This window comes from Lissotriton helveticus, chromosome 12, assembly GCF_964261635.1.
Source record: "Lissotriton helveticus chromosome 12, aLisHel1.1, whole genome shotgun sequence".
Classification (NCBI taxonomy): domain Eukaryota; kingdom Metazoa; phylum Chordata; class Amphibia; order Caudata; family Salamandridae; genus Lissotriton; species Lissotriton helveticus.
The window spans coordinates 303,094,332-303,120,371 of NC_136073.1; the positions used below are offsets into that span (position 1 = coordinate 303,094,332).

General features: G+C 43.7%; 1 protein-coding gene across 2 annotated transcripts in view; it reads left to right on the forward strand.

The window, feature by feature from the left end:
- Nucleotides 1-26,040, forward strand: part of LOC144797680 (fatty acyl-CoA hydrolase precursor, medium chain-like) — a 258,416-nt gene that overhangs the window by 179,267 nt on the left and 53,109 nt on the right. For both annotated transcript variants that reach the window (XM_078668403.1, XM_078668404.1), the window contains 3 exons: nt 9,345-9,449; nt 15,081-15,221; nt 17,476-17,562. In XM_078668403.1, coding sequence (XP_078524529.1) covers nt 9,345-9,449; nt 15,081-15,221; nt 17,476-17,562 — 333 coding nt within the window. The remainder of the gene's footprint in view (nt 1-9,344; nt 9,450-15,080; nt 15,222-17,475; nt 17,563-26,040) is intronic.

Below are 26,040 nucleotides of genomic sequence, written 5' to 3' on the forward strand. Positions count from 1 at the left end.
AGGAGATTTGATCAAGCGTATCCTCAAGGGATCCTACCCTCCTGCCATTGGTGGGAAGCTAGGGTGTCACCTATCACTTTCCACTTGTGAAGGGGGCTTGGACAAACATGTAGGGCTATGGTCCTCACCATCCTCCCGATCATTCTCAATTGGGGCTCAGGATTTAGCCTCATCCTCTTCGGGATCTGCTTCTGGGTCATTGGACTCCCTCTCTAATCTCCCTGTCTCATAGCAGCTGAGGAGCTTCTCCAGGCCCTCCTTTCTAGCTGTCTGCTTGTAGCTAACGCCCCTTGCTTTCCGCAGCACCCTTAGATCCATGATCCTCAAAGCTGGGATGTCTGACAAGTCAAGAACCTTAACAGCCTCTATTGTGCCTAACACTTTGATTGGAAGTTGGGAGCTTTTTAAAATCTTACCAAAAAAGTTTAAAACCTTATCCTAACTTAACTAGAATTTTGTAATTGTTCTATTGGAATAGGGATCTACACTGGGCCCTACAAAACCGATTTCCATAAAAATTCTGAAAAATGTACTTTTTGATGTTACAGAAAATGTTAGTGGATTGCTCATGCACAATAAAGAATGACCAAGTAGTACTGCGAAACACAGGTACAGGATCCCCACTGCAATGTCACCAGTGCAGAAAAGTGGAATATTATGTGGTAAGGCTTGGTGGCCTAACCATGTAATATTATCAAAATACCCCAAAAATGGTCCTTGGATTCACACTAATAAGTCCTAGGCTCAGTCCTGGTAGCATGGCAAATAGAGACCCTTGACCCTGTTTACAGGTTAGGCCGCTCCCCTCGCCGCACAGCACCACCTGTGTGTCCGTGCCCTCCAGCCCCCTGCAGCAGCTGCTGTATGTTTGCCGCCCCTCCTCTCATACTGCGTTTGCCCTTTTGTAATTCTTGCACGTTGCGCCTCATTGTATTTTTGTAATTTGTGCCTTTGCCTTTATTGTGTTTTAGTGGTTGTTCCCTAATTTTTGTTATCTGCACCATTTTGTCCCCCTTCTTGCCTTCTATATCCCGCTCGTTTCTCGTGCCGCTGCATCCCCTGTGGCCCTGCACCCTGCTCACCCATTTGTCGCCCGCTCCCGTCTCCCAGCTGCACCTCCCTCCCACCTGCCCTTATATGGTGCCCGCCCACGCCCATCCGGACCCAGCGCCAGACCCCTTGGCCCCCGCGAACGCACGACATCCGTCACCACTTCGATGCCAGCACCCTCCACGCACTCAACACCGGACGATCACACACCTGCTTGCTGGTCGCCCCGAAGCGCACCCAGGGACCCTTCTCCTGCCAGAATCGCAGTTTCACCAACATCCGATCCGCCAATCCACCCACCGTGAAATACATTCCACTCAACACCCGCTCTGCCCGCAAACACGGCATTAAACTCTGGGACCTACTCGACTTCACCTCTCCAGACGTCGCCTTCCTGACGGAGACCTGGATGAACTCCTCCTCGGCACCCAACATCGCCAGAGCCATCCCTGACGGCTACAAGATCACCCGAAGAGACCACACCAACGGAACAGGAGGAGGAATCGCCATCTTCCACAGGAACACCCTAAGGGTCTCAACCAGCACCGACGACATGCTCAGCACTGCCGAACACCTGCACTTCCAGACCCACACCGATCCCAACACCACCCTCAGAGGAACCCTCATCTACAGACCCCCCGGACCATGGCCACAGTTCAGCAACTCCATCGCCGACTTCGCCAGTATGCACGCGCTTGCCTCCACAGACTACATCCTCCTCAGGGACCTGGACTTCCACCTCGAGAACAACAATGACACCAACTCCACCACTCTGATTGACAACCTCACCAACCTCGGACTCAGACATCTCGTCACAACACCCACACACTCTGCCAGCCACACGCTTGACCCCATCTTCTCCTCAAGCCCCCACGTCTCCTTCAGCCACACCACCGAACTCCAATGAACCTACCATCGCTGCATCCACTTCACCTTCCGGAAACCCACTACGCACCACTGCACTCAACAAATCCCTCAACGCTGCTGGAGCAAAGTCACCTAATACCAGCTAAACACCACCCTCGCCCAAAGCCCACCCGTCGACCCCACCGATGCCAACACCGCCGCCCATAACCTCAGACAGTGGATCGATGACTGCGCCAACACCCTTGCACCCATCAAGAAACCCTCCAACAGACACACCAAAAAGAAAGCCAGCGGGTTCACTGCAGACCTCCAGGCCTCCAAGCAGACATGCCAAAAACTAGAGAAGATATGGCACCACGAACAAACACCGGACAGTCACGCAGCCCACAAGAATGCCATCCGCAGACACCATCACCTCATCAGATCCGCCAAAATGGCGTCCTGCAAAGACCGCCTAGACAGCAATGCACACAGCAGCAAAGAGCTCTTTAACATCGTGAAGGAACTCTCCAACCCCAGCTCCAACACCAACAACATCCCACCATTGCAAGACCTGTGCGACTCCCTTGCCACCTTCTTCTATCACAAGATCGCAGACATCCACGAAAGCTTCAACAACCTGACCACCCCAACAGCCACCAAGACCTCTGACCTCACGACCACCATCCACATCGATCCCCTGCTCACCTGGACCAACTTAAGCGACAACGACACCATCAAGATCATGAACACCATCGACTCCTGCTCTCCGTCAGACCCATGCCCCTACCACATCTTCAACAAAGCCAGCGCCACCATCGCACCCTATCTCCGCAAGGCCATCAACATCTCTTTCAAGACCGTGACCTTCCTGGAGAGCTGGAAGCATGCCGAGATAAACGCCTGTTAAAAAAACCCAAGGCTGACCCGAAGGACCTTCAGAACTTTCGACCCATCTCCCTGCTCCCGTTCCCGGCGAAGGTCATCGAGAAGACAGTCAACAGACAGCTGACCCGCTACCTCGAGGAAAACAGCATCCTGGACCCCTCCCAGTCCGGGTTCCGCAGCAACCACAGTACCGAAACTGTCCTCATCGCCACCACCAATGACTTCAGGGCCCTGCTGGACAACAGTGAACCTGCGGCCCTCGCCTTCTGGACATATCAGCCACCTTCGACACAGCCTGCCACCGCACCCTACACACATGCCTCCATGACGTAGGGATCCATGACAAGGCGCTGGAATGGACCACCTACTTCCTCTCCGGCATAACCCAGAGCGTCCACCTCCCCCCTTTCCGATCCGAAGTCACCAAGATCATCTGCGGCGTACCCCAAGGATAATCCCTTAGCCTGACATTGTTCAACATCTACATGGCACTGCTCGCCCACGTCGCATGACTTCACAACCTCAACATCATCTCTTAAGCTGACGACACCCAGCTGATCCTCTCCCTCACCAAGGACCCCCTCACCGCCAAAACCAACCTCCACGAAGGAATGAAAGCCGTCGCCGAATGGATGAAGATCAGCCGTCTGAAACTGAACTCGGACAAGATGGAAGTCTTCATTCTCTGCTCCACCCCCTCGGCCCAGGACGACTCCTGGTGGCCGTCCACACTGGGAGCAGCACCAACACCAACCGGCCACGCACGCAACCTGGGGTTCATCCTCGACTCAACACTCTCCATGACCAAGCAAGGCAACGCCGTCTCGTCCTCCTGCTTCAACACCCTCTGCATGCTCCGCAAGGTCTACAGGTGGATCCCCACCAAAACAAGAAAAACGTCACCCAGGCCCTCGTCAGCAGCAGGTTGGACTACGGAAACACCCTCTACACTGGAGCCTCGGCCAAACTCCTGAAACAACTACAACGCATACAAAACGCCGCTGCACGCTTGATCCTCGACATCCCTCCCGCAGCCACATCACAGCCAACCTGACAGACCTGCACTGGCTTCCCGTCAACAAGAGGATCACCTTTAAGCTCCTCACCCATTCACACACGGCACTCCACAACACCGGACCAGCATACCTCAACAGACGACTCACCTTCTACACCCCCAACCACCGGCTCCGCTCCGCTGACCTCGCCCTCGCCACCGTCCCCCACATCCGAAGAGCAACCTCCGGCGGCAGATCGTTCTCCCACCTTGCCGCCAAGACTTGGAACACCCTCCCCACCCTCCAACGCCAGACCCAGGACCTACTAACCTTCAGGAGACTACTCAAGACCTAGCTATTCGAGCAGTAGCAGCATCCCTCCCCCCCCAGCACCTTGAGACCCGCACGGGTGAGTAGTGCACTTTACAAATGTTCTGATTGATTGATTGAGCAGTCAGGTTTTACAAGGGAAACATGTGTTAAGCATTTTATAGTACCCTTATGGTTCATAAGTATTTGGCATGACTCAACCGAAATCCGACACAATTAAAAAAAATAGAGTATATTTTAATCTTAATTAAGACACCAAATTGAACAAAATAGAATACAGATATCTGGAATTATGGATTTTCAACGCAATATAAAATCAAGCAGTAAAATACTTTGATGCTTTATCATAGATGTCAATGATTAAAAACTACTACTGACAATCGGTCACTTAGGGGTCCAGTTGCCATGTACCTTTGCAGGGTAAAGGATGTGTGCGTCCCAGGACAGGCTCCAACAGTCAGTTCAATTTTACCTAGCCTGTGGAGTTCGGGTGCAGAGTTCTTCTGGTTGTCTTGGTGCTGAACAGGACCTGTGGTAAAGCTGCTTTTTACCTCTGGGACTGTGCTGAGGAAAAGAAAATGCAAAAATATAAGAGTGGGGTCATTTTCAATGTCAGTCACAGGTGTTGTGGAACGCCCTCTCAGTGCAGCATCGAGTTAAAGGGTCGGTAACCGGGCTGGTGAGCAACAAACCTTGGTTGCAGGAAAATTAGCGAAAAGTAACTTTGACATCTGGAGGTCCAGGGGAGTGAGGTAGCAGCTTGAACCTTCAGGGAAGGCTGGACTACAGCTCAGACAATGCACTACACCATCTGGATTTGGCCGATAGCTCGGAGGGCCTGATGGCCAGTGATTTTTTGGTTCCTGAGCATCATTTTACCTGCAGGTTGCAGGGGACTAGTCCCACTAGTCCAAGGGAGACTGAAGGTGCTTTTGACTCCTAAGATGGCCCATCTGCCAGGGAGTACTGATTTTTAGCCAACTACAAGGGTCGTTGACTCAATTCCAAGTCTGTTGCCTCAGGGACACAGTATCTCTCTTTTATTTTGGTGCACTGGCAACGTCTGGGCTCATTCCTTGAAGTACGTTGTTCAGTTCTGAGGTTTTAGTGTCAGGAAAGGAACCCTTAAACCTAGATTTAGGGGTGGTAAAGGTGTGGGAGCTAGTATGTTATGTTATATGTTGGTTTCTGTTAAGCGCATATATCACCCTGAGGTCTCGTAGCACTAGCCTGTACTCAGAAAGCAAAAGAATGAAGAGAAAGGGAAACCGTGAGGGGGGATAGGCTCAAAATAGGCAGGTTTTGAGGGACTTACGGAATTTTATATGCTCAATAGTAGCCAATAATCAGCTAGTTCCAGAGGTTAATCTGCCCCAAATGTGACCACACCCGGGGGAGTAAGTTACCTTTTCTAACCAGAATCCACTACTATGACCTCCTAAAGATTTTTTAATTCTAGTTTAGATGTACAGCTCATGCCGCTCATCCAGGAGGTATGAACAGCCTTCCTGGAGGTTTACACCTTCTGCATACCTAATTTACCACCTTGACCAGGTGCAAGCACACCTGCGGGCAAGAGGTGGGCAACGTCCTCCACAGGGGGACAGCCCAGATTCATATCAGAGGCAGTGCATGTTATCGACAAGGGAAACCAAGGATGTGACAGGCACCATGGCTGAAGCTATTTACAAAGGAACAAAAGGTCCTCATCCAGGAGGTATGAACAGCCTTCCTGGAGGTTTACACCTTGTGCATACCTAATTTACCACCTTGCCCCGGTGCAAGCACATCTGCGGGCAAGAGGAGGGCAACGTCCTCCACAGGGGGACAGCCCAGATTCATATCAGAGGCAGTGCATGTTAACGACAAGGGAAACCAAGGATGTGACAGGCACCATGGCTGAAGCTATTTACAATGGAACAAAAGGTCCCTTTCAGAAAATCATTTTAAATATTACGTAGAGAAAGCAAATGATTTATATACCAGCCTGAAGTAGGATCATATATTCAGTAATTTTAATAAATATTCAGAGCAACACACAAAGCCATTGCAGCTTAGAAAGAAAACAGGAAAAAACTACACTACCCTGCAAGAACTCATTGTCTCAAACTCCAAACCGAAATACTAAGGGTTTTTCAAAAGATTTGTCTAGATGCATACTTTAGGGGCAATCTATATCTCCCCAGCTCATATAATACTCAATTCTGAATGCCATGTACATTCCACCCCATATAGTTGTATAACTCCAGAAATACATACATTTGAAAGACTAAATTTGAAAGAAATTACAGAACATGGAAAACAAACATAACTTTTTTCAAACAATCTTCTCATCACAGAAAAACACACATTGACCAGTCTCAAACAGAATCACTTGATTGTTATCAAGCGTATAAGGGTGGAGGTGTGGTTATACAGGATATTGCTAGCTACAAAGCAGAGATCCACAGACAACTATCTAACACTGATCACTACGTCAGGCGTATTGCAGATCCTACAAAAGGCATACAAAGAAGTATCTCTAACCTTATTGAAACAGGCAAAGTAGATGGCTTCCTGTCAGCAAATGAATGCATATTTTTGAATCATAAATCACCTAGGACACCTGTTATATATACGCCCCCCAAGTTAATTAAAGATATGAATACCCCAGGCCGCCCAATAGTCTCCGGCTGTGGCTCCATATTAGAACCTCTTGGAAAATATGTTGATCACTTCGTTAAAGATTTCGTGCTCACTACACCCTATTATGTAAAGGACACCATGGACATGGTAAATAAAATTGAACATGAACCGTTTGACTCTAAATCCAGCATCATATGTACATTAGATGTTGAGTCTCTGTACACTAATATTCCCCAAGAAGAGGGGATGGAGACAATTTCCATAACTCTTGACTCAAGGACACGACCACATGAAGTCCCAACAGACTTCATTTTGGCACTATTAGAACTCTTAAATGTATTAATTCAGGTAAACAGGTGCCTGAATAACTGTGTGCACAGCTATGTGCCTTAACTTATTACCATCAACTTTTGCCCACAAATTTCTTGAAATTAACTACGTAATCAAACAATGTTTATTTTCGCATTTTCATTATTCATAATCCACATAGTACATTATTACAGGTCTTCTGTGGTAGTTGGATTTGATTCCATACAGTATACAAACAGAAACATAAATTACAAAACGCAAAAACTAATACATGTGATGAATGAATACATTCGCCTTCTATGTAGCTCCATTCTATTCATGTGATACCCTATGCATTTCGGGACGGGAAGTCCCTTCTTCAGGGGCCAATATAAAGCATAATCAAATGAAATCAAAAATTAGATACATGTTAATGTTTACCTCATCGCAAACTGTCAAGTGCTTCCTTACAACCTTCCAGGTGAATAGACAGGGTGCATGCTGTCTACAACAGAAAATAGAAAAGCTGTCACAAATAGTTCCACAAGCTATATAGCAAGAAAAATACCTCAGTCCCAAGGCCAAAGAGCTGCCATAAATAGAGTACAAATTAACAGACAGACAAACATTTGTTGATATTTCCACAAAGTTCCAAAAGCAACTGCTTAATCACCTGTGTTCCTACTATGTGCCCACTAGGCTGACAAAATGTTAAACAACTGAACACAGTAGCTCAAGGAAATTATTGAAAAATTGTTAAGGGCTTACAGCAAGCATCCACCATTCAAAAGATAAGTACTAGCCTACACTTAAACACAAACCTGAAATTATTGAAGTATTAAATTCGTGCTCCAGAGTAGTAGCCTTTAACCACTCAATCATTCATAAGGTGTGTTGAGTGATATCTCTGCATCAGACAGCACCCACAGAACTAGCAGTAAAACCAAATGCTCTCCATGCACATGTTCCACCTACTGGAATTAGTTCTAAAATGGGTGCTGAAACTGACCTGGATTCATGGGTCTCACATCTGGGAATGAGTGGTAACTCTAAGATCTGCATGATATTTCCAATTTGGTTCTGAAAGTCAGAACTCTACAGCACAGGTGTGGGAAGAGTGGCCGCAAACTGTAATTCAGTACCTGGGGCCCATATTATACATTGTGCCCGAGTGCGCAACAGGCATGTGCAACAGCTTTGTGTGCCCCGAGGACCCAATGGTATTACAGAAGGTGGCTGGAGATGCTTGTATGCCCTCTTCTGTAATACTGATAGTGCTGGTGCTACATGTGCACCAGCACTATCATGAGAGGGTAATTATTTTTTGGGTTATTGGTGTGGCCCCATGCAAATGAGGGAATCACTTTGCCTCTGTACCCAGGTTGGTAATATAGCGTGGATGCAGAGGTAAACCTTTATAAGGCGCACTGAAAGTGTGCCACATAAACATAGCGCAGTTTGAGTACGCCTCCAAAAGGCAGCCCTCTGGGGAGTTAAAAGGGGGGTTCAATGGCTTCCCTAGCCACCCCTCTGCAGGTGGGTGCAGTCACTCATTGCACCCGCCTGCAAGGGGATCTCTAATTACCACTTAAACGCAGGCAGGTTGCCGCCTGCACTGTGAAACACGGAGCTGCTTTTCAACAACTGCTCCATAATTCTCTTGAATGTGCTGACCCCAGACCAGCGCGTGTTCGCAACTGCTCTGGGGGAGCGCATTCTTTCTTATGTCACACTATTTCTGTTTGCACACTGTGCATCTTTTCAAAGGTGTGCTGTAGTGCAAACAGGAAAAGTGCAAGTGCGCTGTATGTATACTATGGCCCCTTGTATTTCCATGTCTCCAGGCCCATGCACTCAATTTCTGTACCGTGCAATTCAATATTGGCCTGTTTGATACATAATAATACTTAAATACGTTCAGAAGAGAGCACATTATAACATTTCCAATTTTACTAAAATTGTGTGAGTATTCGATGTACAGCACCCAAGGGACATTTTCATGAAAAGGGCAAAGAAAATTGCTACTATCTCAATGAAAGCTCCTAATGTTGGAATTAGAATGGGCACACACTAAATATTCTGATAGCTATGTCTTATTACCTAAAGAAAAACTAAGATTCATCGGTTGAACTGTGACGGTTCAGATCATCTAGAAACGAAAGAGGATCACTTGTCAATAGACTTCATTTTTCTGCTATTTGTGACACTTTTGAAAATGGAACACATTTTTTTGTCTCTTTATGGTGATATAATTCAGAGGTCATATAGAAACATTTATGTTAAAGACAAATTCATTATATTTCTTGCTGTCAACACCTGCAGGTGATTGCCAACTCGACTGGCTGTGACTCGGCTGATTCTGCTGCAGTTGTAAGTTGTATGAGAAAAAAAACAGCAGAGGAAATTCTACAACCCATTTTGGATAAGGTAATTTCTCCTGTGCGTGTGACTGAACACAGATCTTTCATAATAGAAGTTATAGTCATGTCATTCATGTTTTGTTTTTGAGCTCAGTATAACTTTAAAACAAGTGAACACATCATTAGGGGCCAGATGTAGGAAGGCCTTTACCGGTCGGTAACGGCCGATTTCGGCCGTTACCGATCGGTATTTGGGTTTTGAAATGTAGGGGGCCTTAGATTTACAGAATCTGGTCCCGGGGCCACACTCTGGACCAAATCTGGGCGCTAAACGTCCCCATTACCACGCCTACTGTTACTCCTTGTGTGTGGTCTGATCATTTTTTGATTTCTTTTTATTTAGATCTTACTTTGGTAAAGACACCCTTTTCCCCGAGAAATTCCTGGGCTAGGAACTGGAGCAAGGTAGACATCTCTGCTCCCTGTGCGAAGCTGTCATCTTCCTGCCCTGATCTAACGGGTGCCCCTTCATTGCCCCAAGTTGCCATGCTTAATGGTTGGCTCACGAGAGCTTGCGATCAAGTAGCTCCCTTACAACGTGTCACTGTTAGGCGCATTCATGAGGCAAATAAGTGGTTTTCCCCCCTCCTTAAGACAAAAAAGCTGGAGGTGCGCCAAGCAGAGCGCGCCTGGAGGCTTGATTACTGCCCTTCTCGCAAAGCCCGCTATAAAATCGTATGTAAGGAATAAAAAAATGCCATCTTACAGGCCAAGACAGACTATTTCTCAGAGAAAATTCTTGCCGCTGAGAGTCAGCCTAGGGAAATTTTCACCACAGTGCGCGAGCTGGCCTCCTCTGACAGGACATTCCCTAAAACCCCCCTTCCCAGTTGCTGTGCGAGTCGCTCAATAACTACTTCATAGATAAGGTGGCTCTGATTAAATCCAATATTCCCCCCCCCCTTCTCCCTCCTTCTCTGACCCCCAGCCCTCTCTTAATAGGTCGGCCATTAACACCATACCCCCCTTAACCAAGGAGTCTCTTCTTCCCCTCTTGGCCCGTGTTAAATCAGGGTCCCCAGCCGACGTTTGCCCGGCCTATGTCCTGCGAAAAAAAATGTCTGACTCTTATTTGCCACCTTTGACCGTCCTGAATGAGTCCCTATATCAAGGCACTGTGCCTGCTCTTCACAAGGCAGCCGTTATTACTCCCATTCTGAAAAAACCAGGGGCTGACCCTTCCTCCCCTGCTAACTACCATCCGATCTCGCTCCTTCCTTTTTTAGGTAAGGTCCTCGAGACTCATGTCACCCAGACACTGAGCTCCTTCGTGGAAGACAGCGGCTATCTCGCTCCCTGCCAGTCTGGCTTCCGTCCCCGACACTCGACTGAGAAGGTGGTCATTTCGGTCCTGGACCAGCTTAGGGAAGGACTGGATACCAACACACCCCAGGCCCTCGTCCTCCTTGATTTATCCACCGCCTTTGACACGGTAGATCACTCCATCTTATTATCTCATGTCAGGGCGGCGGGTATGGGGGGCTCGATTTTGGCCTGGATCAGTTCTTTCCTCAATGGCCGCACTCAGGCTGTCCATCTAGCCAAATTCTCAGCTCCCCCGCGAGAAGTCCAGTGTGGTGTTCCTCAAGGGTCCTCCCTCTCTCCCTTATTATTTAATTTGTACATCCTCCCCCTGGTGTTTGCTTTACAACAGATGGAGGTCACGGTGTACAACTACGCCGATGACCTCCAGCTGATTTTTAATCTTTCCCCTTCCCAATCTGGTGTTCACTCTTTTCAGTCGGTCATGCTATTTATCCGGGATTGGATGAACTATAACCAGCTGAAACTCAACCCGGATAAAACTGGGTTAGTTTTGACCGGCGGCACTGGCAGTCCCTGGTCCCCTACCTTTTGGCCCCCTTCTCTAGGTCCCCCTCCTCTACCCTCCTCCTCTGTTAAAACCCTTGACATTACCATCAATCATCAACTCACCCTCCATTCCCAGATCAGTTCTGTTGTGTCTTCTTGTTTTTTTATGCTCCGAACTATTCGGAAAATCTCCCGTTTTTTTTCTGTCCCCGCCCTCAAACTGATTCTGATGGCGATGGTTCTCTCTCGGCTAGACTATGAGAACATCGTGTATAACGGTGTTCCCGCCTATGCCCTCCAGCACCTCCAGTCAGTTCAGAATCAGGCGGCCCGGCTGATTTTTGGGCTGCCCAAATTTCACCACTCCTCTCCTTTATTGAAGTCTCTCCATTGGCTGCCGATCAAGGAGCGGGCCTTATTCAAACTAGGTTGCACCACCTTTCAAGCCCGAGCGGCAACGGCGCCCGTTTATATTTCCTCGGCAATTCAAGCCTACCATCCCACTAGAGAGCTGCGCTCTTCCTCTAGGTGCCTTCTGACAGTCCCCCGATTCAAGAAGAGTCGGATGGGGGCCTGAAATTTTCGGTCCTGGCCCCATCTTTCTGGAATTCCCTCCCGCTGGCCTTACGCTCAGCTGCCTCTTACATGGAGTTCCGAAAATCACTTAAAACTCATCTCTTCTTGAAAGCTTTCCCTGCTTAAATCTGCCTGCTCCCCTGACCCTGGTCTTTAGTGTTCATCAGCGCCATGAAGCCGCATGGCATACGTGCGCTTTATAAATTCTTTTAAATTAAATTAAATTAAAATTAAATCTGTAAATTTACCGATTCGGTAAATTTACAGAGGCGGTAAAATACTGAATCGGTAAATTTACTGATTCTGTAAATCAATATGTAGGTGGCACTGTAATCAGTGCCACAGGCCCTTACCGAATCGTTATTTACCATGGAATACTATTCCATGGTAAATAACGAATTCCTGTGTACATGCACATCTGTGCATGTACACCAGTGCCATGTGGCACACAGACATGCCCTAAGGGCATGTATGTGTGTCACATGGCACACAAGCCCGAAACAGGGGTGCAACAGGGTGTCAAAGTGACACCCTGTCCCCCTTGGCAATTCAGTATTTTTATGCATCACGCACAGAAAGAGGAAGGAATGAGGAGAAATAACGATTTCTCTCCTCATTTCGCCTCCACGGGGAAGGCAAAGCTTTTTGATGCATTCCCAGGTTTACTAGCTTTAGCTAATCTGAGAATGCGCCAAAATCCATGGGTGGATGCATGGGAATGCCCCTGCTGCACCCACGGAATGCATCCCAGGTTGAAATTACAAAGCGCAAGCAGCTGTGTTGCCTTACATTTTGTTACAAAGTGGCGCAAAGATGTGCAAATTGTCCCAGGCATGCCTCTGTAAATATTACTATTGCCATTGCATTGTCCTTGTATCACCTTGAGCGACGCAAGCAAAATGCAAAGGCTTGTTAAATCTTGGCCTTTGTGTCTGGTTTGCATTGCTTTATTAATGCAAACCTGATGCACATTCTTCTGTTATGATTAACAAACCAACGCAAATCACAATTTGGGTTTGTTTGTAACTCTAAGTAATGCAACGCAGAACAATGCGCTACCATGCGCTACTTTGCATCAGGGAGGCATTCCATGGGTGTTGTATAGGCATTCCTGCGCATCAACTCATGGGTTTTGACATATATTCATGTTAACAAATTCTTATTTAGATGGACGCAAATCAGCGTTGCAGCCACCGTGCTGACCTCGATGGGATTAGTTCCTGACTCAGTCTATTATCAAGTGGTCGAGTGTTATATTGATTAAACCGGCGAGATCGAGCATTCGTCTGCCCCACCTTTAAACATCACGAGCTAAAGATACACGCCGCAACACTCCATTATCAAGTGGTCGAATGTTACAATTATTAAACCGGCGAGATCGAGCATTCGTCTGCCCCACCCTTAAACATCACGAGTAAAAGATATACGCCGCAACACTCCATTATCAAGCTGAACAATTGTAGAAGTGGATCTAATTATACCCACTGGCTCGGAGTAAAGATGAGTCATCTAAACGTTGGATTTCCATCGCTTCATATACTAATACTGTCCCCAGATAAACTGTCCTGATGAGACCCGGTACCTAGAGAGGGTCGAAACGCCGTCGACGATTTAGAGTAAAGAGACACACACAAGAAATAGAATTGTCTCATTTTATATGTGGTCCTTGTTGTTCTTGTGTTTTGTACCGATGACCTTCACTTGAATATGTTACAAATTTCACTGTAAATATGGTTACGGTCACTACACTTGGGGAATCATCTTTTTTAATGTTTTATGTGCAATGTATATAAACTGTGGATTTGTTGAAATAAAGTGCCTACTTCAGTGAAATAGGCTATAACCATTTGGATGTCTAGTGAGCTTGTCAGAGTATACATAACTAAGATAAAACCAGTATATCGCTTTTCTATCAGGCTGGGCAAACTATTTAATTGCCATAAATGTGTTATTGAAATGTTTAAATGAGTTCCTTGTGAACATTGTTCTCTCAGTACAACTGTACTTACCCAGTTTGCAAGGACATATGGGTTGCTCTTGTTTTGTGTATTATTCTTCAAGAGAGTCTATCACCACTCTCTATATCATGGCAGTGGAGTGATGCCTTTCTGTTTTAAAAGTGAAGGTACACTTTAATGTTAGAACCATATTCGCCTTTGAAATGCACTGATAAAAATCACCTCTCTCACCAGTTAAAGGTTTTTATTTAATCTAGATCGTTCTTTCCAGTTGCATCATTTATTTCAGGATTTATTTTTATCTGTAGTTAACCCTGCTGAAGTACCAAAATGTCAAATGTTTCATATTGTCTTGCAAAAAACTATTGACTCTACAATATCGACGACCTCTAGATGTAGAAGGCAAGCATAGATTTTCTCTTCCTAACTCCGCATTCACTTATGTTGAAAATGTGTGTATCATCGATGTACGGAGTTGATGTTATTGTAGGCCGACATTTTTTAAGTCGATTTTCTGACATGCAAGCTTTTCAGTTCTCTCGTTTCTTGTTGATTCTCGCTTAAAGACCCTGGTGGAGCAGAGCTGTACTTTTCTGTTCACACAGTTTCAGGAGGCTGCCCACATTTAGATGAGGTTTATTAGAGGTTACGTTGGATAATCTGTTACATAAATATATTTGCTGAACTCTGAAATTTCAAGTAACCTTTTGCACTTCAAACTCAATACACTTAAAGTAGGTCTCTTAGTAAAGAAAGCAAAGGGTAACTTACCAATATGAGCAAAGGTGTTTCAATGTTTATTTTTACTCATATGAGGTAGCAAAATATTTGTATGTATTGTGTGCTTCGAATGCTACATTTGTTCCCAGCAGTAGGTTGTAAAGGTATCTAGATAAACAGCAAAGTCTATATCACGCAATGCTTGTTTCATCACATGCTATACGATGTATGGTATTCTTTATGTGTATAGGCAGTTAGAATGTTTTTCCCCCAATGAATTTTCAATTTTAGAATAAAAGCATTCATTTTACACGCATTCAATGTGTACATACCTAAGTTACATACATTAATTTATACATATGAAGTAAATGCAGTTGTTATGTTTTGTGTGTCTGGGCATGGGATGGAAGAGAATTGAGAAATGCTACTTATGATCGAGGTGGGAATGACCCCACCATATGCGTTCCTTATGCATGGAAATGTATTCCTTATACATGGCAAACGTATGATTGTAATGTTTGCAAATATTATTATTTTATTTTCCTTTAAATATGATTCGTGTGCCCTCCCAGAAGTTTCAGATGGTCCCAGTTGTGACAGATGGGGTGTTTTTCCCGAAGAACCCGGATGAGATGCTGTCTGAGCTGATGTCCAACCCCGTCCCATATCTAATTGGAGTCAACACCCATGAGATGGGATGGATCGTACCCATTGTAAGAATACTTTTATACTTCCTGCACTACTTCAATACATATTTACAAGATAATTACTGTATGTGTGGTCACTGAGCATTCAGTTTCTATTTTATAAACAAACCATTTCTTTTTTTAGAAAAAATATTAATAAGGTGTTGTGGACCAAACAAAAAAATACCACAAAGTTCACCCAGGTCACAAATAGAGGGTACGAATTTAGCACTGATTTTTTGTTACCTGCTGAACATGTTGCGATGTGTTCTCAGTGCTAAAATGCCATGTCAAAAAATGTGCAATCAAAGGGCATCACAGAATGACCTTCCTAAATTATAACAATTAGGCAAGTCGCTATTTTTGACCCCCTTAATTGGCTACGAACTAAAGGATGGTGGCTTCCAACGGACAGCAGACCACCATCCCTTTTAAACGTGAAGCATGTTTTTTAAATCAGTTCATGTTCCTTGAAGAAACAGGTGGTGTTTTAGGAAAACCAATTGCCTCTCATTTGGGAAAACATCGGCCTTCTCCCCAAGGACCACTCAACAGCTCCAAAATGAGAAGTTGTCTAATTGGGACAGCTTACTTTTTGTAAATGAGTTACCTCCCCATTTGAGGAGCCTGTGCATTTTCAGTGGTTTGTAACTTCAATTGTGGTCACAGGATACTGATAAATGTAATTGAGAATCGCAATTAGGAGGGGCCGTCCCTTTCATGTTTCTATTAATTGCAATTGGAAATGAGTTTCAAAACCACTCATGCAGTTCAGACAGGCTTTTTCAAACCATAAAAGGGGTTTTAGTATATTGTAAAAAATCCTTTGCAGTCACAGACAGTGTGAGTTTGCAAATTGTAAGATTTGTAACTGCAAAATGACTTTGTACATAAGGCCTTATGTTTAGAGTTGCAGGTGGGAACATTTATGTTAATAGGGGAAGAGGAGGGGTGTGGTCATTTGTGAAGACAGAGAACACCCACAAAGTAGAGACTTGATGAGTATTCCCCAGCATTCCACAACACGGTTCCCTTCTATGTTAAAACCTTGACTTAGTTCCAAACAAATGTATGATCTGTCATTATTGTATTCTCTCAGGTGCGACTGAAGGGGAGATTGTCTTGCAAGAGGGCATTTGTACACAGCAATTATTGGACCACTAGAGCAAACAAACAGACACATCTAATTGTATTTATTAATGTAATACTTATTATTTCATTGCTATTTGGTTGGTGATTTTCTTTGTGGTTGTGTAGATTGGTGAGTGAATGAATGTGACTTGGGTAAAACTGGGGGCAGGTTCAGCTCTTACGGTTCTCCTCGCTGGTCTCAACAGCAGCAACCAGGTGCAGTCACTCTTCTATTTTCAACATGTCTAGTAATGTTCTGAGGGAGGTATCCGAGATGTCTCTTTTATGACCAGTGCCAGCCTGCAGGTGAAGGGCACCCCTAAACCAATTATGGACAGCTGTCACCCTCCCTCCAGGTTTGGAGCCTGCCTGGCTAAAAGGACAAGAGTGTGGTAGGCCCAGGTGTGAGGTACATCTGCCTGTGACAGGATAGGCATCCTGTGAAGATCATTCATACACATCCTACTTTTAGATACCATCCACCCTGCCCAAGGCATTTATGGCCTATCTTAGGAGTGACTTCTAAATATTAGAAAAGAAGAAAGAAGGTTTAGGCTTATAAAAAAAGTTTCTCTTGACAGGTTGAAATGGCAGTTTGAAAATTGCACTGTCGGGCTGCAGTAGCAGGCCTGGAGGCATGTTTTACTTTCTCACTTTAGTGGTGGCTCAATAAGTGCTGCCGTCCACTTGTGACATTTAACTTACACACCCTGGGTACATCGGGTACCATAAATTAGGGACTTATAGGTAAGTGAAATGTGCCAGTAAGGTATTTTGCAGATACAACATGTTTTAGGGGTCAGGTCACATGCACTGGGGCCCGGTTAGCAGAGTCCAGCTCACAGAACTAAAAACACAGCAGCATCAATCTAAAATAATGGGGGTGATCATGCAAAAATATACATTTTCTAACATTGTTATAAACGAAATCACAGTATTTTGGCATCAATGGCTGACATTTTTATAACATGCAAGTCAACCTTTTTATCCTTGATAAAATGAGTAGTAATTTAGATTGTGTATTAGGAACTTTTTAAATAAAAATACTTAATGTATAGTGCTTTGACAAGATCTCAATGAAAGTACAAAAAAGTATTGTGTATATTAGCATCGTCATTATTATAATATTTTGTTTCCTTGTTGTATGCAGACGATGAATATACCCCAAACTATCTTGAAGGAAGGATTTGACAGAGAAACAGTGAACTCTTTAACACAGATGTTTATTCCTGTAATGGTATGAGACTTATTATATAACATACTACATTGTGTATCTTAAAGGAATTATGTGAACTGATTTGAAGGAATATGATTTTAGCCAATAACATAAAAAATGTTGCTTGCAAAATTGATCTTTGAGAAGTGCCACTCATTCTAGCTGCTGAACCACCAATGTACATTTCTATTAAATTACAACCAAATTGTATGCAGTTATTAGAACTATGAACTAGGCCAGTGAAAAGCATCCTACACAACATTGTAGCTTATTATTCTGCATAGTGTTGCTATTCATTTACTCTTTGTGGCCTTGAATTTGATTTGTGCAAGACCGTTTGTGAAATAGAGAAGTGTTTCCACATCAGTTTAACTTCCTGTTCGTAACAGGAATTGGAACACAGCAACACCATGCACCAGTGAGAGCTGAGCTAAAGCAAGCCAAAAGATGTGTGCAGCCTCGTGACCCCTGCTGAGTTTTGCTTTAGACCTTCAGAGACATGTAGCTTACATTTGGAAAAATGGTGATTTTTTTCACCAATCCTCCCACGGTGTAGTTCATGGACTTGTACAACAAGGGAGATTACGAAAGACCTGCCAAAGACCGAGGAGGGTACTTTATGTACAGTGGATCGTCTGCATTATTTTCAAAAGTAAAAAAAAATAAAAAATATATATTTTACAAATCTATCATAAGGACTAATCTAGACATAAGAAATGGCAAGCTTATATAGAGGATAAAGTGCTCATTGCAGTACATTATAAGGACATTGCAAGTCACTAAAGAGTTCTTTCACCAAATATAGGACTGAGGCTCAAGGCTGAGTTCCTTTATAAGGTTTTGGAACTCCGAGATGACTTGCAATATCCTTATCATGCATGTCTGTGTGTACTTTATCCCATAAAATTTATAGTTACACCATCACATTTCACACAAACCACTTACATCCTTGGTGTGTAGCTATTTCATATGAAAGGCAGATCATGTATGTTAATATGAAGAATAAAAATAGAATATCTAGTACAAAAGTAAACACATCCATAAAAATATTAGATATTTGTTGCATAAAGATATTACAATCTGTTTCATACAAATCGTTTTTAAAAAAAGCTGCAAGAGCTTGTAATGGGCAGAATGATACAGAAGCATTCTAACTTATTATAACTACCTAAGGAATGCACACAATAAACATGCTGTCATAAATATCACCTTTCTGCTTGTCACTGTAGCCTCCACAAACAGTGCAGGAGAAAGAAAAGCAATGTTTAATTTTTCTTTAAACAGCTACTTTAGTTATGCATTGTGGCCTGACCTGCCTTTCTCTTCAGCGGCTGGCTCTGTCAGTAGGCACTGTGATATCAAAACTCAGCTATAATAAGTTATTACAGTTGAATTTTGATGTCATTCATTTTTAATAGGCGACAAGGTGTGTGTTACAAGTTGCCTATTACATCTGGGTAAACCATGTAGAGAAACAAGGCTGAAAGTCGAGATCCATGATAAGGTTATGGAACTCCGAGGTGACTTGCAATAACCTTATTATGTGCACAAGGTGTACTGATGTACTGAATCCCTTAAAAACATGGTCACTCCATCACCTTTAAGTTAAATCTTATTTGTGGACTGCAGCATCAGGTAGAAGAAGATCCATGTCCTCAACCATTTTGAAACTTTCTGGTAGACTTGGACTTGCTGATAGCTTGTAAATTTAGCACACATTGGCATGGAAGTTGGGTTATAAGTTTGCAGCTTCCTTTGTTTATGCCTGCAGCTGACACATCTTGCTTTCCATGCTGTGGCAACAACTGATGGAGGGAATGCTGAATGAATCAAACATTCAGCCCCAATTAAACATTGTTTTTTTGCTCATTAAACCACCCCAGTTTGGACCCAGCCATATTCAAATCAGTCTTGACCCTGCTCCTCATGGGAACAGTCCATCCCGATCTGCCAAGCCGGGTCCTCCCTGGACCGGAACTAAGCATCCGGGGACCGGTTTCAGGGCACCATCTCTCATTAGCCAGGCTAGCTTGAAGCCATTGACAGTACTTTTAACAAACACTTCAAAACTATCCCATAAAATTCTCCCAGCAGTAGTGATACAGTTTCTGACTTACACCCAATTTCAATCTGCACTCCTCTGGGGTTAATTCATATTCGCTAACAAGGACCTCTTTTGTACAACAAGAAAAATAGTGACTATGCCATTTGTACGCACATCAAAATATAGTATCCAGAGTTAAATCCTTAGTTTCTGTTCTTAAAGCAACTTCCAAGAAGGCTATTGATCAGGATAATCCATAGGCAGTCCAATTGTGGTGCTAACGTGATGGCGGCACCCAGCCACCTTGGGTGCGTTTTCCCGTGCTGTCTCCACAGTGCAGACAAATTGCAGAAGAGGCACAGAAGCACACACTTGTATGTTCACTGTAATCCATGTAAAATAGAGTATGTAGTAGTTTTTCAGTTGGAACAGTCTCTCCTTTTAATATTCAGCATGACATGATGTGGACAGCTATATTACAGAGGCAGCGTATGCATCTGTGACTTTAATGCAAGGACCTCTTTTATAGTGGGATTCCTCAACCTAGAGCAAGGATGTTGTCTCTCTCATCAGCACGAATATGACTCCAAAGGTTTCTGTCCAATCCTCCTAAGAGATCATCTCTACCCCTCCAGCATCTTGTGCTAGAAATAATGTGTCTATATCAAACCCCTCCTTAAAGTCAGGCACAAAGTCTCTAAATGTATTAACTTTTTCTTCTGCACTGGACACAGTAGTGGTGCTCATACCTTTTTTGCTAGACTCTAACAGCTATTTAACATTCAAGTGTGCCTCCTTGACACTCCAGCCAGCAAAACCCTTTACTCCTCCAAGGTTCTCTTTGCCTCACCTTTTCTCTCCTCTGCACCTAGCTGGGCCAGCTGCGACCTCAGGTCCCACTCAGCCTATCTGTCCTTGATGTCCTCAGAGGATTGGATTTGGGAGGAGACTGTACTTACTGCACTGTATCCACTGGAGACGTCTCTCTATGAGGAATTCCCTCTCCTCTGAAGACTCTATGCACTCATTTCTCCACTCCTCTCCCTTCTTCCGAAACCCACTACCATTTGAGGCCCCTCAAGAGTGCTGAAGAATACCGTACTCTGGACGTTTTGCAGAAAGTTAATCCCCAGATCTCATCCAACTGTTTTCAATGTAATTTAGAGGGAGGGGGTAGGTGGACCCATATTATCTGTGGGTGCTTGAAATTAGATGGTTTCTGGGAGAGCAAATATTGCCAGGACACGCTGAAAGTCCCACAGATATTGGATCTTCAGACAATGGTTTTAGGATATTCCACAGATTTAAAAGCAACTAAAAAAACAGATATTTATCTTGGTCCTGACGGCTCAATCGTTGATCCTGCAGAGATGGTGATTGCTGAATATTCCAACTTTTACACAGTTATTAAATAAAATAAATAAGATTAAGGAGCATGAAAGAAAGTATGCCCTAAGAGCGGGCTCCTATAAGAGGATTAAGGCTCTCTGGGAAAACTCATGTTAAAAATTTGTTTGGGGTCGCTACGATGTCGTACGGATAAACTTTTAGAACATTGTTAAAACATAATGTATAATTATTGATGAGAATTATTTCACTTTATAATTGTTGTGGGTTTTAAAGTATATGGTCATAAATATTGGTTCTTATTATGTGGCATGCTGCTTGTGGCATAAATGTATTCATTCCTTTTGATGTCTTTTTTATTAGCGATTTATGAACTATCTCCAAATAAAACAACATTTTTAAAAAGAGTGTGGAAGAAGCCCTCTATAACGCTTCTTGTGGGTCAGATTGCATTCTGCGCACATCCTCCCAGGCTCTAAGGATGATCTAGTGTTGCTGTCATTCTCTAGCTATGTTAGTGGTGGGTACATAAGTGCTTTTGTGGGAGTGTAACTGGATATGTAAGTGACTGCCTGACTGACTGTGTGAGCGTGTGTGAATTACGCATGAATAAAATACATACTATAAGCAAACAACAGCATCTAATTTCAAGCACATTCATTTATACTAGCATAGTACAATTCATATTATTTCAGTGTAGCAACTCCTCGTCTCCTTTCCTGATCACTTTAATTTTACTTAATATTCTCCTCTAAGCATTCTTTTATTGTCCCTTCTAATATAGTGTCTAGAAGGTACACATTTTTCTTTCAGCTTGCATACACTCACAATGTTTTATCTAATATAATCTTCTATACTAAAACCTAATTAACATACCTGTCGTAAGTGATTTGCTGTTCTCCCAGTTTTATTACTGTCTGGTGACATCTGTTTTCATTGCAAATCTCTAGTCAGAACTCCTACAAAGCACCTCCTTTCTGGGTAGAAAAGCAGGCAAAATGTCTACCCCTCAGTATGTGTTATTAGTGCTACTCTCGTTAACAAATCACAGGCTTCCTTTCAACTTTCTTTCTTGTCATCCCACTTCTAAATTGTCAGTCTTTCTTTAACCCTTTCCATGTTTCCTGCAAAGAAGCCCAATTTAGTTTTTCAATGCAGCCCCCATGTACATTGCAGCTAGATTTGTGGATTTATAGGGGAGCAGTGCTGAGCCCTGTGATGGCTATATGAATCTCGTAAATGACAATAAAGACACTTCGAGAAATTTTACTGCCCAGTACACATGGTTATCCCTAATTTTTAACACATACAAGGGGTCTGGACACCTCTTACCTGACCCCTTCTATCACACTGAATGCAACTTTTCAGCCCTGGGGTCCATTCCTGATTAATAAAATGAAGATCACAACTTTTCTGTGAAGGTGCAGCAAGCCAATCAGAACTTTTGTGTGGCACACGAGTCCGTGGAGTCCTCACAGCTGGATCTGCAGAGGGTCCGCGCTCCCACAGATACAAGTTTGTTTTTTGTTTAATATCTCTAAAACTACTGCATGGATTTACACCAAATCACAGAAAGTATGCTTTCTGCACTAATAGTTAGCGTTCTGCAGAATTTGGTGTAATTCCGTCCAGCTGTTTGGGCTGTAGTCGTGGTCAAAATCCCTATGGGAATTAACTTGGGGAAAATGTCTTTAGGGACCCCTTCTTTTTTACCAGCTCCTGCTTGATGAATCCCCCTGAAACTTTGAAAACTGTAGAGGACCTGAGCGTCGTATTAGTTTTAAAAATTTTGTGAAGATTCATCAAACGGCGCCAAAGATATTGTCAAAACAAAACAACACCCTTCATATGGAAACTAAGTCCTAACTATAACTGCCTGCTGGTGACTGCCAGAAGGTAATATATCTATTCACTGAATAAACAAAAGGTTACTGGAACGTTATAGTTAGGCTCATATTTCACTCATACAAAGCCATAGAAATTCAGCAGTTAGAGTTACCTGAGCCGACTACAACTTATGCCACCGTAATGCAATGCAAATGACTTCACATATTACATCACTTATGACATGGTCAGTGACATCACTGATGACATCACTGATGGCATCACTGCTGCCATCATCCAGTTAGTGTAAACATTTTTGAAACATATCTACTAAGCTACAACAAAAGTTAAACTAGTATACTACATGTATTACCAATGAGCGATACTACTTCTAAGATATATTATGTGAGGTGCTGTCAGATTGTTTATATCTGTGTGTGACTTAGTGTCTGGATAGCTGTAGGGGTGTGTGAGTGGGTGTGTGAGTATTTATATGAGTGTGAGAATACATGTGTTGGTGAGTGAATGGGTGTATGAGTAATTGTGTGGGTATATAAGTGGGTGTACGAGTAGCTGGGTGGGTGAGTGAGTGACTGTATGAGCTGCTCTACTGGTGAGTGAGTGGGTGTGTGAGTGACTTTATGGGTGACTGAGTGGGTATCTGAAAAGCTTTATAATTGAGTGACTGGGTGTGTAAATGGCTGTACGGGTGAAGGAGTGGATGTTTCAGTTGATGTATGGTTAAGTGAATTAGTGTGTGAATGGCTGAATTGGAGAGGGATGTCTGTGTGAAAGGCTGTATGGGTGAGTTAGCGGATGTGGGAGTGCTTGTATGGATATGTGAATGGGTATGTAAGTGGCTGTGTGGGTATGTGAGTGAGTGTGTGAATGCTTGTATGGGTGAGTGACTGGCTGTTTTGAGAGGCTGTATGGGTGGGTGAGTAAGTGGGTGTGTGAGTAGCTGTAGAGGTGAATATGTGGGTTTGTGCGTAGCTGTATGGGAGAGTGTATGGCTATATGGGTAAGTGACTGGTTGTATAAGTAGATGCATGGGTAGCTGTATGGGTAAGTGAGTGCCTATGTAAGTGGCAGGATATATGAGTGGGAATCTGAGTGGCTCTTTGGATGAGTGAGTGGTTGTGTGAGTACTTGTATGGGTCTGTGAATGGGTATTTGAGTGCCTGTGTGGGTAAGTGAGTCGGTGTATGTAAGGTTTTATAGAGGTGTGAGTGGGTATGTGAGTGCTTCTGCGGATGATGTCATCAGTGATGACATTTGAGATGTCATGAGTGATGTCACTGAGTGATGTAATATGTGATGTAATATATGAGGTAATAAGCTGTGGATTGCGGGGGCGTAAGGTATAGTTAGATAAGCTAACTATAACTGCTGAAATTCACTGGTTTTGTATGAGTGAAATCTGAGCTTAACTATAACATTCCTATAACCTTTGTTTTTTCACTGAATATTCACTGAAAAAAACAAAGGTTACCAGTGCTAACTATGGCTTACACACCCGCAATGCAAGGTTCAGGGTGTGCATGGTGACAAGCGAGCAGAGGCCAAGCCATCCGGTAAAAAGATGAGTGTAAATAAGCTCGCTGCCTTGCCAATACATATCCATCACGGTAGAGGGTGCCCATTGCATGTCCTGAATGTGCAATATCGCACCACAGTTATCATTTGTTCTCAGTGGAATGGTTTCTTTACCTCAGACACACAAGGAATGAAACTTAAGATTCCACACATTTAAGGGTTGCCCCTTCACTTCTATTCAGGTATATCTATTTCCCTCAGCATCCCATATTTTCTGACATGGGATATTTATGCTGTGGTCCAACCCTTCCCTACGAGGCCCATTCCCCTTTGTTTCATTGGCCCTACATTGAAACTCCTTCTCTGGGGTCCATTTCTTAATAAAGAAGACAGCCCCAGAAATACTAAGAGCCCCCCTTCGACCACAGATGGAAGCAGGAGCGGAGATGTACATGCATAGATGAGGTGGTTTTGCTACCTCCAATGATCTCTTTTCTTAGAAAGTCTCAGAATCAAACACCCCTATCGTGCCTCTCCTGTGTATCCTACCAAGCTCAATTTGAATGTCACTATGCTGGGTGAAAAGGTACAATTTTGTGGGATTTGTCTTGTATGTGGCCAGATTTACTACTACTCTATGGGGTTTTCCCCTGTTGGATTGCATTTTGGCCCAAATACTACATAGGTATAGGTGAAGAAGGCATTTTGTTTTTTCCGGGGCTATCTCCTGGGATATGTAAAGCCTGTATGTGCCTACTGTAAGTTGCATCAGCGATTAGACATAACATGACCTAGGTGCTTTCTTGGAGCCCACATTGGTCATATGCTAATACCACATGTTGTGTGAGAGGGCACTGTGTAGTGGAATGCTAATGTTGGGTTTGGTGTAATTATAAATGATACAGGAGATGTCCCTGTACAAGTGCAGTGATAGCTTTGGGGTGGACTCCATTAGACTAGGCAATGCTTTGGTATTGAATGGATGTGGACAACACCCATAGAAAATAAAGGGTACATTGTAGTGCAACAATACATAACTTATTGAACATTGCAAGTCCTGAATTGGATACTTAAAAAAAATATATGTTTGTTAGTTACCCAGAGAAATCCGCATTACAAATGGTACAGAGATGGATGCCAATCGTATATAAAAATTCATATGATATAAATACATGTCATTTGTAAAATTGCGATAAGAACACCATAAAAAACATTTCATCATCATAATTTAATACTAGCATAATTACAAACAGTCGGCCAGCTGATTAATGAGACAGTCGGTGTTGTTCTTCCCTATTCAAGGCCTGCCTGCCCCTACATGCAAATGAAGCTTTCTCTAGGTTGTATTTCCCCAACAACCATGTTAGCCATATCCGAAACGTGGGGGGCTCTGAGTCCTTCCATCTGGCGGCAATTATTATCCTGACTACAGATACACAGACAAATGCAAAATATGTCTTGGCAGTGCCCAGGCCGCTGCTACTATTGTAGCCCAAAATCATAAATGTGGGGCTCAGATTGATCCTGCGCCCAAGCAGCCCTTCCCACAAACGCACCAGCCTGTTCTTTAGAGGAATTAGTCTGGCGCAGTCATAGAAAATATGCTTTAATGGGGCTGGACCTTCCCTGCACCTTGAGCACTTGCCAGTTGATCTTTTGCCCCAATCAATCAGCTTGGCGGGGGTAAAATACAGATTAAAAAGCATTTTATAGTGCTGAGCCTTTAAGCTTGTTGATGGAAGAATGTT